Genomic DNA, 17578 nt, shown 5'->3' with positions numbered 1-17578 from the left:
TCATAACTCCATCTGACTTTGCTATTGCCACTAACTGAAATATTCAACCAACCAATTTCTTACAAAAAAGATGCTTCATCATTGTACAATATGAGATTCATGTACGACATCAATTTTATATTTACTTAATATTTTAAATGCCTTAAGTGTATTTCACATACTATTCATTCCAATTCTGTATCCTTAACCCCAATGTATGAAGAATTAAAATTTAATGTAAGTGCTCATATAAATCACAGATTATAAACCAGTTTGTCAGGCAATAAATGCTAACATTATAGATATATGAGTACAAATAAATATTAAATGGGTAATCAAACAAGTGACTACAGAAGATAAGTCTAAAATTAAAAGTATAAAACAATACATAAACAAAAAGAACTTAAACAAACATATGTATAACATTATTTCTTTGAAGAACAAGTTCACCACCAAACTCACCTCTCTTCCTGTCTAAATGTTAATATTATTTTATTTACTTAAATCAGTATAATGGTAGCAAAACCCTTCAGGAGACAATAGAAGCCAACAAAAACAAAAACAGAAGAAATCTAAACACAAAAAAAGACAGAATTTCAAAATGGCAATGACCATTCATTGTACAGTGAGAAATGCCAGAGCAGGTGAACTGGGAAAAACTGATTTACCCAAGGACATTTTGTACAAATATATGCAAAAAATAAAATCAAGGAAACAATGAAATATTAAGACAGAATAAATGACTTTCAAAACATGTAACAGAAACAGGAAAAGAAAAAAAAAACCAAATTTTAAAATCTAGAAATTTTCAAGCTACCATTATTTTCTCTGAAGATTTACTAGGAACCACTATGAGCTACTTATCCGATTGTAAAATAATCAAACTGGTGATGCCTAAGGAGTTAGATAAAAGGGAATAGAGAATTTTTAAATAAGCCACATGCTTACCAGTATTACGAACAGTAACAATCTTAAATAAATAGGTTCAAAAATGCTTTCTACTGGCTTCAGTAGGTTTAAAAGCTTGTACTCCTTAAGTGACAGGATATCATGCACATATTTATAATATGGTTATATTAAATACTTCCTTCTCCAGGAAGGAACAGTCCTCATTATCTTTAATGCAACATAATTGAGAGGTGCTCATTCTCCCTTTATAACCATAACCATTCTCTGAAATAAATTACATGCCAGCCTATATATTTTAATGCAATTTGTAGAAACATGGGAAAAGTAGATACATTTAATAAATAAATAAAAATATAAAGAGATTGCATTATGCGATTTTGCCTTTACTTAGCTTATAATATTTCCTGTGTAAACTATGTTTAGCAAGCATTTGCTCCCTTTGGCTTTGTTTTATCCTTTCCAGGCCCATTATAGTTGATTTCTTCCTGTTCTGTGGTCCAGTTATTTCAATATACTGTAACAATTATTTTTATGTTTTGCCATATTTAAAGTTTCAAATACCACTGGTAACTGGAATAACTTTTTTGCAAATAAAACAATTTTCCAGAAAACTCACAAAAATTGCTTTTAATCTTCCAATGTTTTAATGGAGCATTTTTCTTATTGCTCAGTGAATTTTGTAAGTGTGTGGATGCCTGCTCTACCTGTTGGCATTACTGTAGATAACAAACTTTATATATAACCTTGGGAACCAACCTAAGGCTAGAACATGCATTGAAAACTTTTAATAGCATACTTACACATTTTCATATTTGCATGTATTTGTAACAGATTAACAAAATTTTGTTCTAAATGAAAGGACAAGAACTCTTTATGTTTAAAATATTAAATCAATAACAGTGTCTCACTGAGGCTTCTGGGTGGCGCCACCTTTCTCGCTGGGTGCTAATTTATGGCACTCCACATTGAATATGGTAAAAGCCGGATTTAACAACTGATCCCGGCTTCATTTCTCTCTCTGGTTGAAAGAGAGAGACAGAGCAAGGGGGAGGAATTGGGTAGATTCCCCTAGGGGCTTTGTTTTTGTAATACAAAGTCCTGAACGGTCGAATCCCCTTATTTACCCCTCCCCCACCTCCAGTATTCTCTGCGCTCCTGAAAAAGCAGGAAAAGAGGAAGGTGTCCACTTCTGCTAGCAATTGATTTCTTTTTGTGGATACGAAAAGCAGGCGGAACGAGTGTGAGGAACAATTATTGGTTTGCAAGTATTTTTGATTTTCTGACTTCCGCCCCCCCTTCAGTTTCGTTTTAGAGAAACTGAAAGCAGAGCGATACATCAAAGGGAGCTTTGCTGTTGAATCGAAACTGAATGGAGATTTTATCTTATTGTGTTTGACTGTGGACTGTTGGATTATATTACGCTGTTTAAGTACTTTACAAGGGGATTCTCAGCAGGAATTTTGTTATGGAGGTTCTTTCAGAAGAATGGATTCGTGACTTTATACAGGACTACACAGAAAGTATGTATTTAATTATTCAAAAATACGAATTGATAAAAAATGGGGACGTTTTGGATGAGAGTTTGGAGCAAATTAACCAGTGCAATTATTCGGAAAATGGAATGGAGGACATACAAATAAAAGTGGATAAATATGAAGATTTGATCGTGAAGAAACAAGGTGATCTAAAGAAGTTTTCTTTAAATAGTTTGGATGAGCTGCCTGAATTTGTGCTACAGGAGATTGTCCTCAAATGGAAAAGACTCACAAGCTTAATGTTTCCCAAGAGTTCTCTTTTGGACTGATGGCATATCGGCAGTAATTTTTGGATTTCTGGACATAAGGAATTACTAGGAAATATTGTGATTGACTTTTTAAAAGGAGCAACGAAGGAAAGACAGAGATTAATGCACCAAAAAAAATGGCAAGAGACAAAAGTATTATTCTTGAAACAAGGTTTTTAAAATATTAATAGACAAAATATTAGTGTCCCGAAAGACAATTTGTGATTATAAGAGACTAGATATTTGGATATACTGGATTTTGATGAGGAAGGACTAAAGTTGAATAGATATTGTAATTAATTAAATAATATTGTAATTTTCTATTGAATTTTATAAATTTTATAATCTGTTGTATTGAATTTTAAATAGAATATTCTTGAAAGATCTTATGTAAGAAAGACTTGGGGAAATTATATGGTTATATGGTTATAGAAGCTATAAGGAGATATTCTCTGAACTGGATTGGATTTTTATGCTTTAGCTGGTTTTAAATACTTTAGGATTAATTTGTTCTACTGATTTATATATTTTATTACTGTTTATTGTTAATTTTTGAAGGATTTGGTTATGTAAGGAGGAAGTCAGAGCTAGAGAGGGAGAATTGGTATAATAGTTTTGGGGAAAATTTTTTTTAGCATATGTTTGTTTTATTTTTAACTATACCTTGTGTTTGTTCCGGGAAGCCAGGGGAGGGGAGGGGTTTGTGAAGGAGAGGGTTGGGGGAAAGGGAATTTTTTGTAAAACTTTTTGAATAAAAAAAAAATAAAAATAAAAATAACAGTGTCTCACTATCATCATTAAGACTTCTGTAAGAGCTATTTCTCAATGAGTTTGTTTTAAAGCAAGCATATATTGGGATATTTACGTGACCCAAACTATTAGTATAAATGACCACTTTAGGGTTTGTTTCTCACTTCAAATTAGCTTAAATTGACAGAATTACCTTGAATATTTCCTGCTAGTAGGAATATTAAAAATACTAATTTAACTTTCCAATTTGACAGGTCTGGACAGACAGGAAAGGCAGGCATGTAACTATTTTGCCTAAAGCAGATATTTCAATCATACAAAACTAAAATCAAAGAAACAATATCAATGCATACTGATCTATGCTTTAGAACCTATGGTTTGCCTCTATCCTATGCTCAGCATAATCAATTAATAGGTGTGAGTATGTAGACACAAACTACAATCCATTTATATGAAGAATATAACATTTAATGTGAAAATTGCTAAATAAAAATAGTAACAGTTGTTAATGTAATGGTAAGTTAGCTATTAGCAATTAATACATACTCGAAATATGTGCCAAAATACAACTATGAAGTAGCTAAGATGTAATACATAAAATTGAAATATAGCATGAATCCTTTCAAGTTGTAATGAAAGCCAAAAGATTACTTATTTACAGATTTTAGATTTTTTGAATCATGCAATTCTTTACAATTTGCAAGAAATAGCCATAGTATAAATAATACAGCACAACTATAGAATGTAACAAAAAACTCATAAATAACTTAATACCAGAGCAATATATAAATAAGTCTTCCACACTATGTTAACCAAACGTATAAAGTTTTCCAGAAAAACTCAGTTTTAATCTATTTCTGTAAGGTCAACAGAATCAGGTCAAATCTAACTTCCAATGAAACACTGCTCAATAATACAGGGACCATAATAGATAAATATGTCCTACAAGCCTTGCCCCCTCTAAATTCAGTAGTGAGAAAGTATCAGCATTTTTCCAATATGTTAACTCTGGCTGGAGGAAGCAATCTTGAAGGTATCCCACTACTAAGCCATATAGGGCTTCATTGCTTAAAACCAATAATTTAAATTGCTAATGCAGGGGTCCAACTGAAGGCTTCATATTTGGATGGCTCAAACCATCTAAAAGCAGTTAGATGCTACTAATTAATGGGTGATCTTTAACAGCAGTTCCATATATAACTCACTGCAGTAGTCCCAACAGGTGGTGGTGAGAATGTGAGATGTCATTGCAGAGTCCTCACATTCCAGGTACCACTACAATTGGTGTACCAGTCAGGGTTGGTTAAAGAGTTTCTTGGACATGGCCTCCATTTGCCTATCCAGCAGTAGCTGTGATCCACAAGTTACAGAATTACTCCTTCAAGGGCTGTTCTGCCATTCAAGAAAACAGTGGACATTGCAGAGACCCTAAATAATGACTAACTGTATCTTTTTTGGGTTTAGTATCAGGTTGTTCCTTTCCATCTAGACCCTAATAACTTCCAAATACTGGAACAAGGCTTTGTCTGCATTGCCAGTATGGCCCACAATGGAGTATCACCAGCCTACTAATGTACCATATCATGAACTGACAGATAACATTCTTAATATCTTCAGAGAAACTTTAAAAAGTCATGGGTAGAGGATCAAACCTGTAACAGTCCACATAAGAGGCTATTGGATTGCTTCTTTGACAACTTCTGGCTAAAACTACCCACTGCTGAAGCACAGTGTATCCCCTCCAATAAATAAACAATTCAGGACATGGCAATTAATGGCTACCAAGAGGTCAATTGGGCCAGAGGTTGCATACTATCCCATCGATGTTTTGACAAAAATCATGGACAGGGATGAAATATAGTTCCGTTACATGTCCAGGACAGACTGAGGAGAGTCCAGATAATCCATTCTAGGAAGGTCTGCTTCATAGAATTCCACTGTTTTCTCCCAGAAGTTTTGAGAAGATTGTTGATCTTCTCAAAAAAGGGAAGTTTAGAAATAAGCTTGTTGTCCAATACAGTTAAATCGAGAGAGGGCTTTTAAGGAAAAGGTGCATTACAGCTTTTTTCAAAGATGTAGAAAACACCCTTTCCTACAGAACTAACTGACCTCCTCTTAGATACAGGTGATCACATTTCTTTCAACTATCCCAAAAAATCTGGAAGTACATTAATCCAACCCATGCATTCAACTGAGACATTAGCAAGCACCCTGTCATTTAATTGGTTAGTTAATATAGCAGATAGTTACCATCATGAATTCTATACATGAAGAGTCAAGAGTTCATAGACAAAATGTTGTATAGAACAGTTACAAATGTAAAGCAGGCGTTTGGTCAGGTTTACTTCCAGTCTTCTTCCATTAGCACTTTGGTGTCGCTGCTAGAGCTGCATTTTCCAGAATTCTTCAACAAATAAAACAGCCAATCCAGGATTGGCTAGCACAGAAAGGCCATTTGTAGGCAATAATATTAAGAGACCAGGTTGCTGCTGGTAGCGAAACAGGCAGGTGATAGAACTGCCTACCAGATTCATGGGAAATTTCCCAAGTATCTGCTGGTACTATGAAAAAGTAGCACCCAAACAACATGAGAGACCAAGATGTGCAATACTTTTGAAGACTGTACAAGAGTATTGATAATACAACCGCATTATCAGATTAATGAATGTCTTACATTTTGAACATTTTAAAATAATGTTGCAAACTTGCAATTGTGGCTGCAATAAATAAGCATGGCAAGTTTCCTCAAAAGTCTTCATAAATATTTTACTCCACCACAAGAAAAAAGATTTTAATATAAAATTAGCCATCAATATACTTACTTATCAAAGCTATCGCTGTATTTTATGAAGCTCTCCAATTTTTCCTTAGCATATTCCACCACATCAGAATGAAGTTCTATTCCATGATTTATTCCAAAAGGGCCTGTAAATTAATATTCAGCAACCATGTGAGATTATTTAATCAATGTATTTTTATAAAACTGTACACTGATATGTACGCTAAAGAACTACATAGCATTAAGTAGATAGTGGAAACGTATGTATTCTTACAAAAGAGAAAGTTATCTAATAAACCACAAAGCATATAGCTGCTCTACTGATATAGGAGTAAATAAAGATCCCAGGGCATAGCAATTAATCTTTATAAGAAGAAAAAGGAATGATTGCAGATAACTTAGTATACTGCAGAAAATTGTTTATTGTCAATTGCAGATTTTTGGATGGTTTCACAAAACTGTACTTAACCTTGTTTTACAATTAAAACCACTATGTCAGGGGTGTCAAACTCAAATTTCATTGAGGGCCACATCACAGTTGTGTTTGACCTTGGGGGAAGTGTGGGAGCATGGCCGGGATGGGCATGGCTGGGGTGGGTGTGGCCAGCTCGATGTCACTTGTCGAGGCTCAGTTTTGGGCCGAGATGGACTCTTGAAGCCCTCTACCAGAAAAAACAGAGCCCGGGGAAGCCGCATGTGGCCCACCCAAGCTCAGTTTTCACTGGTAGAGTGCTGCAAGAGCTGTTACGGCAAAAAATGGAGCCTAGGAGGGCTGTTTGAGGCCCTCCTGAGCTCCTTTTTTGCAGGCAAGGCACCAGGGGCAGTCATTCACTATTTCCAGATCTAAACATCCCACAGGCCAAGTGCGGCCCACAGGCCTTGAGTTTGACACCCCTGCACTATGTGGTTATGATGGCAATCTCATTTATGATAGTGGTAGTGCAGTTTTTATCCAACTGCCTGCTTCTGTTTATAAAAAGCAGGAAAAGATCCAGAATAGGGTTTAGCATTATTAGCTGCTTTTTCACTAAAACATGGCAAGAAGATATAGCTCATTTATCACGGAACATGTATTGAATTATGTTATTTTCCTCACTTTATCTCCCACTGTCAAAATAATGAAATAAAAATATAATATTTAAATTTAAGTCTCAACTTAAATGTCATGATTGTACTTTTAAAACAATTGAAGGGTTTCTATTTTGTACAAGCGGGCAATACTGACATAAAAATTAAGCTATAAACATTTGCTCATCTTTGCAAAATCACAAATCTCTTGGTAATTTAAAATTTTTTGATCAATTACGTATCAGGAACATTAATTTGAAAAGCTACTTGTTAATATCTTGCAAGTTTGGCAGGGGCATAAACATGCGACTTTAAAACTGGGAATATCAGTAAACTCAACCTATATAAAATAATGTTCAATAATTTTTAAAATATTACCTAATATTAATCCCACCATTGTACTTAAATATCCGGTTCCACTACCCAGATTAAGAAAAGACAATCCAGGCTGAAGCTTTAATGCTTCCATGACTTCAGAATAAATGCATGGTGCCGATAAATGTATATTTCCATGCTTCCAAGCCAAGTCTTTATAGGCATTGTCTCTATAGCCTTCCAGATAGTAATCACCACGATCAATAGCTCTGAAGGCTTGTTCTACTCGCTCAGTGCGAATATATTGTGCTTCTTTCAAGTTATCAATTAAATCATCATTATCTTCGCCTGCACTCACAGCTCCTCCCATGATGATTGTCTTTTAACAATTCAATTAATTTTGAGAATACATTGGTAGGTACTTGTCTGATGTTTCCACATAGAAGGTCCAATCCAGTCTGGCTCAATACTGCTTTGCAAGAGACTCCTAAAAGATTTTTAAGAAGACATACTTTTATTTTCACAAGTTGTAAAAATGTAACCATATTCAGTGATAATTGGATAGGAAAAGTAAATAATGTTCTTTGATGTCTAATGTAGTAGACAACAGTTGCTAAATTAACCAAATACTCAATATACAGTGAAAGTCCTCAGAATTTGTAGAAAGCCTTACTAGATGAAAGTAATCCATATCCGCCACCCCAAATGGAACTAGGTCAAAACAAAGCTGGTCTGGAAATGTACAGTTGATCCTCAGTGGAAAACAAGTCTATTAAAAGAAAAGAGCAAATCTGTATGTTAATTGTCCATTCAGAGTAATGCCAATATAATAATAGCAAGCAAAATTTTCCTTGTAAATTTATATTTTACATTTATTTATTTACTATTTATTTATTTCCTTGTAAATTTACATTTTCCTTGCACATTTTTACTTACAAGGAAAGTGTTATTTTATCCATCACTTAAAACATGGCAGGTTTTATATATTTTTCTTATTGACTATGGAATACATTATTTGACAGTCTCTTTTCTAAATACAATCTTCATGCAGAAAGTACTGGAGAAGATAATGTTGAAATGGATACTATGGTTTTTAAAATATATTTGAATTAAGTTTTATAATAATAAACAATTTCAGTTAAATATTGAATTTTCTTCTCAAAAACATATTTGTCTTTTATTATAAAAAAAAACAGAAGAAAAAATATGTGAAGAATTGTGGAAGAACACATGAATCAATAAAGTTGATTGTAGTAAAAAATCATTTAAAATGAATCTTAGTCTAGTAGTCCAAAGTTAAATGTTGTTACATTAGGGTAAGTTAAAGATGGATTTAATGGTCTTTCATACGAAACAATGACACTTGAAAAACCAATTAAGTAATGAACAGAGTTTTTTTCTCCCCAGGAAACTATCTAGAGCAGTGGTCACCAACCGGTGGTGCACGGACCACTGGTGGTCTATGAGAAAATTTTGGTGATCCGCAGAGAAATCGCATTTCTCTCAAGGAGCCCAGCCAAGGTTTCCTGCGCTGCTCGCACTTCAGCGCTTTGACTCCCAGAGACAGGATGGGGTCCTTCAGGCAGTTAGCTTGGCTGCCTTTTAGCAGAGAGAAGCAGCTGGAATCAACCCTGGCTGTAGTGCTTCCTGGATGCAGTTTACTGCTCCAAGCCCCAAGCCCCAAGCGGCAAGAGACAAGGGCTGTCTTGGTGTCACCAGCTGCACAAATATACCACGGCGAAGGCGGATTGCTGATGCCATTCAAATGCAAGTAGCGCTTCGCTCCCGCACCTCCCAGCCATCGCCACCACCACTTCGGCCCACTTGGGCCGTCCCCCCCCTCCATAACAGCACCATTATCTTGTTCTGGCCAGCAAGGGCTGTGCTTCTTTTTGCATGTTGCACCACCTACAAAGTTGCACATTGCACGTGCCACCCCCTATGGTGGAGATTTCCAGCCCCACCACAACCCGGTCCCATATTCCAGAGCTGTGGTAGTCTTCATTTTCCTTCACTCAGGTTGACCAAGCTTCTTTGAGAGAAGGAACACAAAAGAGGTTTCCAGGCTGTGTGCCTGGACCAGGCACTTTCTCTCGGACCGCCCACCTGGAGGCCTCACAGAAGCAGACAGGTAGGCCCAAAAGGCGACTGAGCCTCCCCGCCCGTGGTCCACAGGATTTAAAATTATGAGTTTGGTGCCCCCTGAGGTCCAAAAGGTTGGAGACCCCGATCTAGAGGTTATTAAAATAGCTCATCTTCTGTGGAACAGTTATAATAAGCTATATGAGAAATAGAACAAATATGACATTTAAAATGTTTGAGGTTGATTTACGCACATCCAGAAAAAAGGAAGTATTTATTGGAGATCACAAGAAGTTCAACTATATTTTTATTTACTCAAGCAAATGAAAATTATTACAACTGGTGTCAATAAAAACATTATAGACTATTTATAGAAAAAATAACAAAGCAGTGGGAAACAGAATAGGCAGCTGGAAATGAAAAATAGGGGCCTGTCAGCATTAGGAGGGGCATCCTCCAGAGTGAACAATTATCACTCTTATCTGCAAGTACACGACGCTGATACATGACAAGATCCTAGGTTCTACACATCTTGGGAAGAACTAGATGGGTAAAAGGCCTATATGTTAGACTAAGAATTTTCTTTTTTTTAAAAAAAATAGCAAACCACTTTTATGTAGTTATAAAATGTAGAATAAAATGATTTAGTTAAATTTTAATGGGGGTTTTACTGGTTTTTATTGTTTTATTGATCAGGCCAGGATAATATTTAGTTTTAACTGGGTTTTAATGCTTATTTATTATATTGTTTTTAATATGCCTGTGAACTGCCCTGAGTCCTACGGGAGATGGTGCGGTATATAAGTTTGATAAATAAATAAATAAATAAATAAATAATCAATAAAATCCCATATAGTAACCAGAAATTGAACTTCAATGGTTCTTCAGTTCAATTCAAGAGAAACAGAAGTTTTTATTTTAATAATGTATTTTAATATAACTGATGTTATATTAAAAATACAAATTTCATATTAATAATTTGTGCTTTAGAGGTGGTCAGATTTGTTCTTTGTGAAAATAAAATGCTGCCAAACACATCAAACTGAAGTCGAGATGCTGTAATTAATGAAGCATTTTCAGCAACTTAGTAAAAAAAATTTCCTCATTCTCATAGTTGAAAAATTCTGAAAGGTATATATAACCAAACTGATTAAAAAGTACCTCTTCCCTAATAGAAAAAAAGCTGTTCAAATTGGTACTACTACCCAAGTAATTATGCTTAAAGTATTTCAAGCAGGTAAAACAATTCTTTCTCAGCCTTATTTCTACCCATAACCACCCTTGGCAGTTAACATATACCTGTAAGTCAGTGACACAATCACAGGCGCACAGATGACCTTACAATAAGCAAACATACCTAATGCAATATGTTTGCAATTCTTACAATCTTAAAGCTCTAACTTCCTTGATATTCAGTACTGATATTTCATCATTTAGACCCATGGAAAGGGCATCTCATGTAATTCCATTATGATCTCAACAATTTTCTCCTTTCTTTTAGCCTCAGCCTCAAGCATCTACAGAACATTTCCTGATGTCACGGTAAAACTATACAATGGACACATAAAACACCATGTTATTTAGAAAGCTTACAGAGATCCTTGCATAATTACATATTTCCTCTTTTTATCTGGAACACACCATCAAAACTATCATCTATTCTAAGGCTTTAACTTTAGCCTCATTTGTTCTGATCTGATCAACTGAATGGCATTAAATCTGTTAACAGTTAACTGTTAACTTGAAATCTGTATCACATTTAACCTGCATCTGTATAACCTTGTCTTCCCATTCCTTCCCTCTTGCCTCATACCAATTAAATCAGTGGTGAAATCCATTTTTTTTACTACTGGTTCTGTGGGCGTGGCTTGGTGGGTGTGGTGTGGTGTGGCTTGGTGGGCATGGCAGGAGAAGGATACTGCAAAATCTCCATTCCCACCACATTCCAGGGGAAGGATACTGCAAAATCCCCATTCCCTCCCCACTCGTGGGGGAAGGATATTGCAAAATCTCCATTCCCACCCCACTCTGGGGCCAGCCAGAGGTGGTATTTGCCGGTTCTCCAAACTACTCAAAATTTCTGCTACCGTTCTCCAAACTGCTCAAAATTTCCACTACTGGAATCCAGAATCTGCTGGATTTCATCCCTGAATTAAATCCTATATCAATTTAACTGTTCCATGTATCTGAAAAAATAAGTTACAGCTCACAAAAGATTAGGCCTTTTAATGAAATTTGTTAGTTTGAAAAGTAATTATCAGACTCCTCCTGATTTTCCTCTCTCAACTATTAACAATATCTTTCCAGTGAGCAACAGATTTTCCTGTAACAAGGATATGGCAATAATCTTCTTCCCTCTACCTTTTCGCATTTTCCCACAAGTACAGAATCTGCTGTTTTAGGATCAACCAAGTATTTATTCATTGGTTGTATAGGAATTGACCAATCAGGAATTGATCAATACAAACCTGACGATGTGGGGTATAAAACAGTGACTGGCTAAAGTCTTAATTATGTCTAAGATGAGACTAGAACTGATAGTTTCCTGTGTCTTAACCAGTAGACCAAACTAGCTCTTGTAACATATGAAACTTATGGCCCTCCCAATTTTTGCTGAATTGTAACATGCTTTATAATAGATTTCAATAGGATAGGAAACTAGAATAGGTTTAGAATAGGATTCCCCGCCTTCTGATTTTAAAAGATACACTAGGAGGACTTCTAGGTAATCATTTCCCAATGAGAGTTAGTAGCTGTCAAGAGATGTGATGTACAGCATTCCTTTTGTCTTAAAAATGTCATGAACTGAAGATAGGACATGGGCTCAATGAAGATTTATGTTTTATTAAGACCTCTATTATAAAGCATCAGGAAATATGACATAATTTATATGATCAAAGTATGTGGCTGTGTAATATTTGCTCATTCCAAATATTATAGAGTTAGCCACACCTGACTCCAAACAATATATTTTAACAAGTTTTTCGTGTCAAATTAAGGGTGGCCAGGCTCTTAACACTTTCAGGATCTCAGGTTTGCATACATAGCTAGATCTTAAGAGTCTTATGAAAGGCTAACAGGGTGAGAGCTATCATGAGCTTCAAAAGGAAAGTGTTCTGCTGCCAAGAAGAAATGCCTCCTGGTCTTTGAACTGCACCCAAAAATGCCAGCTACTAGTAGTAATGTTGTTACATGTGTCATAGAACTGCACCATTAAACTACCCATGCAGTTAGTTTTGCGCTAATTGAAGATTATGAATGCTCTTCAAGTTCAGCTTCATCTAAAACATGTTACTTTAATCCAAATGAGAGGTAACAAGGGCACGAATGTTGTGAACACCAGTCCAGGAATTTGCATAACTGGTGCAAAATCCATGTGCAAAGACCCACCTAGTCACAGCTGTCCCTTGCTCTTCAAGCAGGAACAAGTCCAAGAAGACCTCACCAGGTCTTCTGAGGCAATGCTACCTCATCCTTATGGAAAAATCTTGTTCCCAGGAAGAATAAATACCCAAGGCTACTCCATCTTGCTTGGACTGAATTGGAGGCACATTCAGGGCCCTACAGCCTCTAGACACTGGGACAGGATATCCATGACATCACCCAGCATATCTGGGGTGGAGATATATAGCTGGGTTATCATCTGCATATTGATGGTCTCTCGCCCCAAATCATAGGATTGCATCACCCAGTGGCTTCATGAAGATATTAAATAGGACAGAACACCAAGCTCTAAGCAACAATATGAAAAACAGAAGACATGCAGAGCCATTCTATTATCAAAATATATTACAGGAACAGGTCCTGTTAATATGAACAGGAACAGGTCTGTTACAAAATTCTACTTTGTCAATAGATTATAATGCTAATATGACATAATCAGAATGCTCTAATGCATTAACGTGTTTTTTATGGTGGCTAAGCTTGCACAACAAGCAAACAGAAAAATTAGGAGGGGCAAAGTTTGCTGCAATAGCAACAATTCTTCCTATTAGAAAAAATTGTTGTTAATATGTAAGACATATTCACTATCATCTTACCACAATATCCAATTTAGGGAATGGCTACATGACAAAAAGTATAAAATGATGTGGCCTATTTCAAGGACTACAAAGACATCCTTTGTCTAAAGAATTACTCATAAGCATTTAAAGAATGCCCTTGAAATAATGTTCTTATTCAATTTCAGCAATGAATAATATTAAAAATTATAGCTATAAGATTATAAAAGTAAAAAGTAAAGGTAAATGTTTCTCCTATCCAGTTATATTTGACTCAAGGGGCAGCGCTCATCTCAATTTCTTATCCGAAATTACCAGCATTGCCTCAAAACATTTCCCTGGTCATGTGGCCAGAATGACTATACACCGAGGCCAGGAGTGGTATTCACTTACCTTCGTTACCGGTTTGCAAATGTGAGCGCGCTCGGACCTGCCACCTGTCATCTCCGTGCATGTGCAGGGCCTTCCACGCATGCAGAGCATAAAAAATGGGACGTGATGACATCCGGGCGGGTGGGCAGAGCCTCCAGCAGCTGCTGCTACTGGTTCACTCGAACTGGATAGAACCGGCTGAATACCACCACTGACCATGGCACATGAAATGCTGTTACCTTACCATCTAAGTGGTACCTACTTAACTACTCACATTTGCATGCTTTAGAACAGCTAGTTTCCAGGAACTGGGGCAAGTAACCAAAGTTCACCCTATTGCATGGCACTTGGACAGCTCTCAGCTGTCCAGCTGATAAACTATGTATCTTTAACCACTGAGCCATCATGCCTTTTTATTGTGTGTTAGAAAAAATGTTCTCAATATTTTCAACTTAGCAAAATCAGTTTTGCTTCGATGTAAACTGCCAGCTAAACTGAGTTATAAATTTCAAACCTGGAAGAAGCTACTAATGCCTTTTCTCACAAACTTTCTTCAAATAGTGTTAGTAACAGTAGATGGCAGCTTCACTCAATAAACAATTTTCAAATGGAGTTTTATTAGCAAACACAAAACTTATATTTTTCAGAAGTAAGATTTAATTTTAACCAAACCAAAAACATCTTAGTAAATTCAAAGAAAACGCACTGAAAGAAGCAAAATGAAAATTACACAAAGAATTAGTTAATCTAATTAATGTTTTTGTTTAGGTTTAAAACCAAGAACTAATTCTGGATACAGATGCATTGGCTGAGGGCCTATTATCAGATGTTTCCACTTCATTTTACTGCTTCTGTAAACTTCCAGGACTCTTGAAAGATGACTGAAAACATGTAAAAAACTTTCTGCAACTATATTTTTCATAACATAGGTGCTAAATGTATAGCATATGTATAAACTAATATAAAAATAAATATTTAATTATCAAGATTTTTTTCATAATTTCTTAATTAAGATACAGTATCTTAACTACAGGTAGTCCTCAGCTAATGACCATTCATTCAGTAACTATTTAATGTTAAAACCACACTGAACAAGCATTATTTATGAGTCAAAGTTTCAGCCATCCCACTACCCAGATGTGATCACAATCTGGGCATTTCACAACTGGATTGTACTTACAACAGTTGCAACGTCCCATAGTCAGGAGATCACCATTTGCACACTTCCTTGATGGCTTCCCATAAGCAAAGTCAATGAGGAAGCCGCAGGGAAGGTCGCAAGTCACTCTTATAAATCGCTCACACTCCTGTGCTTTTCCCCCCCCCAAGGAGCACAGCTACAATGTGTACCTACAGCATGTACACAGAAATAAAAACACGGCAACCCCCCATGCATCTTATCTCACCTGGCAGCAGCCACTTACTGCCCCTCAGGCTGCTTGTGAGCTGCCTGGGATTTATAACTTCCTACTAGTTTCCCCATTGACTTTGATGGAAGCAGCCAGAAAGTCACAAGAGCCTTACTTAATGATCTGTGTTCATGCTTAATGATAACAGGGATTGTGAGGACTGAATTAGAGATGCAAGATTTCAAGAAATAATATGGGATAAAAGTCATGGAGAGAAAGTAATTTTACAGCATGTATGTACTGTATGCTGTATGTATGTATACTGTAATCATGAACATAAAATCATACATTTATTTTAAGAGACAAAATATATAATGCACTACTTGCAACAGATAAAGAGCAGTTGATTTGGATTTATTTCACCCTTGTTAAAGTGCCATATTGCCAGATACCAAGGCTTATGCTAAAGATGGTCAGAAGTCAATACTTTTCTTTTCTTTTTTCCTCCCCTTTACTCTACATTTTCTCCTCTTCCCTTTTTTCTCCCTAATTTTCAATTTTTAAAAATTTTCCTTTGTTTTGTATCCTGAAAAACTAATAAAAATTGATGAACAAAAAAGAGAGAGAAACTGGCATTGCTGTATAGGGCTCACACTGCTGGTCCTTGCTTCAGTTCTTCCTGTCCCCTGCTACCACTGCAGACTGGGCAGATGTGGTCACGGGGCATAAAATGCCAAGATCTGGTTTATACTGTCTAAAACTATCATAAAACGAAAAAAATAAAGTAATACACACTGCCAATAAAAATGGCTTTATTATTATATGAATGCTTGAAAACAGAACATCTAAGGAATTATAAGAGAATTGGCATTTTTAATACTTCATGTCATTGAAGAATTTGGCAGCATTAACCTCCACAAATACTGTTCAATCCTAAGTATGCATATGCATAGTCCTGGAAAGGTATAGTCTTGTTGACCTGAATGATGTTTATGCATAAGATTCAGTTACTGTTATAATTATCATAGAGCTGCATTTATTTGTCTGCAAGTTCTATATTCCAGAATATAATTTATCCTTAGAAATGTCATAATTCAAGTTTCTAATCAGACTAATAATGTGGAAATGTAATACATTATGTGCTATAATAAATGGTCCTTATTTTTTAAAAATTAGACCTTCTCAATCAAGATAAGTAAACGTTGGTTGCAGTCATATGTGATGCTGCAAATGGCATAAATGCAGGCAAGTTATCGAGTGCCCAAAATGCAACCCTGTATCTGCAGAGTGAGCCCAGCTGTCAAAACCTCAAATCCAGATTGTAACACTTTTTTGGGTCCTAGTCATATGTTGAAAATTCCCTGTATGGTAAAATTATTATTTATAATATCAGAGGCACTATATATCACCATACTACCTGTGGATTATATGATAAGGAATATTTAATTATGATGAAGGATATTTTGGTATTGTAGGAAATAAATGCTTAATTAGATGGGATTTTTGTCATAAAACTTCAGCTTTTAATTTGCACCTTTCATCGCACTACATAATAATCAGGAACTGGGGATGCTATACAGGTTGAAACAATCCTTGAGTTTGCTTTAGGAGATAAAACAAGCAAATGAATGTGTATGGCACAGAAGATGTGTAACATGAAAAATAAATTACATGGGAAAAATAAGTGGACTAGATTTGTAAAAGTGTTCTATTGTACCAGATATATTTAGCATTCTAGCATTTGTATCTTTTCAAACATCAGGAATTATCTACATAGTAGTATATTTTATTTCCTACTGTGTTTCCCCGAAAATATGACCCTGTCTTATATTTTTTTGAACCCTGAAATAAGTGCTTGGCTTTATTTTTGGGGAGGTCTTATTATTTTGGGGCGCATGGAGCAAGATGGGGCTCCTCTTACCATCTTACCTAATTTCCAGCTCTGTCTCCCTAACCCTAACCAGCGGAAATGGTGGGGACCGGCTGCCCATGCAGTTAAATGTTTTTGGGGAGGGCTTATTTTCAGGGGAGGGCTTATTTTCAGAGGAGGGCTTATTTTTGGGGGAAACATGGTGGATGTCAGAAAGTTTCAATTATGTAAATTGAATAACAATATATTCAAACAATGTTCTAAAATATTAACTTATTTGAATTAAAATATCATTCTTCCTCAGTAAGGTTTTTTTCCCTA

At 35.8% G+C, this 17578-nt stretch overlaps 1 protein-coding gene across 4 annotated transcripts in view; it reads right to left on the bottom strand.

Moving 5' to 3' along the window:
• The window catches only part of PCMTD1 (protein-L-isoaspartate (D-aspartate) O-methyltransferase domain containing 1), a 37752-nt gene that overhangs the window by 17219 nt on the left and 2955 nt on the right, over positions 1-17578 (bottom strand). Inside the window, exons 2-4 of one of the 4 annotated variants that reach the window (XM_058174470.1) lie at positions 8257-8352; positions 7647-8070; positions 6244-6346 (exon numbers count right to left, since the gene is read on the bottom strand). In XM_058174470.1, coding sequence (XP_058030453.1) covers positions 6244-6346; positions 7647-7953 — 410 coding nt within the window. In that variant the 5' untranslated portion in view covers positions 7954-8070; positions 8257-8352. The remainder of the gene's footprint in view (positions 1-6243; positions 6347-7646; positions 8071-8256; positions 8353-17578) is intronic. The other 3 variants (XM_058174471.1, XM_058174472.1, XM_058174474.1) reach the window with 3 other exon arrangements.

Source organism: Ahaetulla prasina, chromosome 3 (assembly GCF_028640845.1).
Source record: "Ahaetulla prasina isolate Xishuangbanna chromosome 3, ASM2864084v1, whole genome shotgun sequence".
Lineage (NCBI taxonomy): Eukaryota > Metazoa > Chordata > Lepidosauria > Squamata > Colubridae > Ahaetulla > Ahaetulla prasina.
Note: the sequence above shows the minus strand (reverse complement) of the source record. Positions and strands in the feature narration are given on the sequence as shown.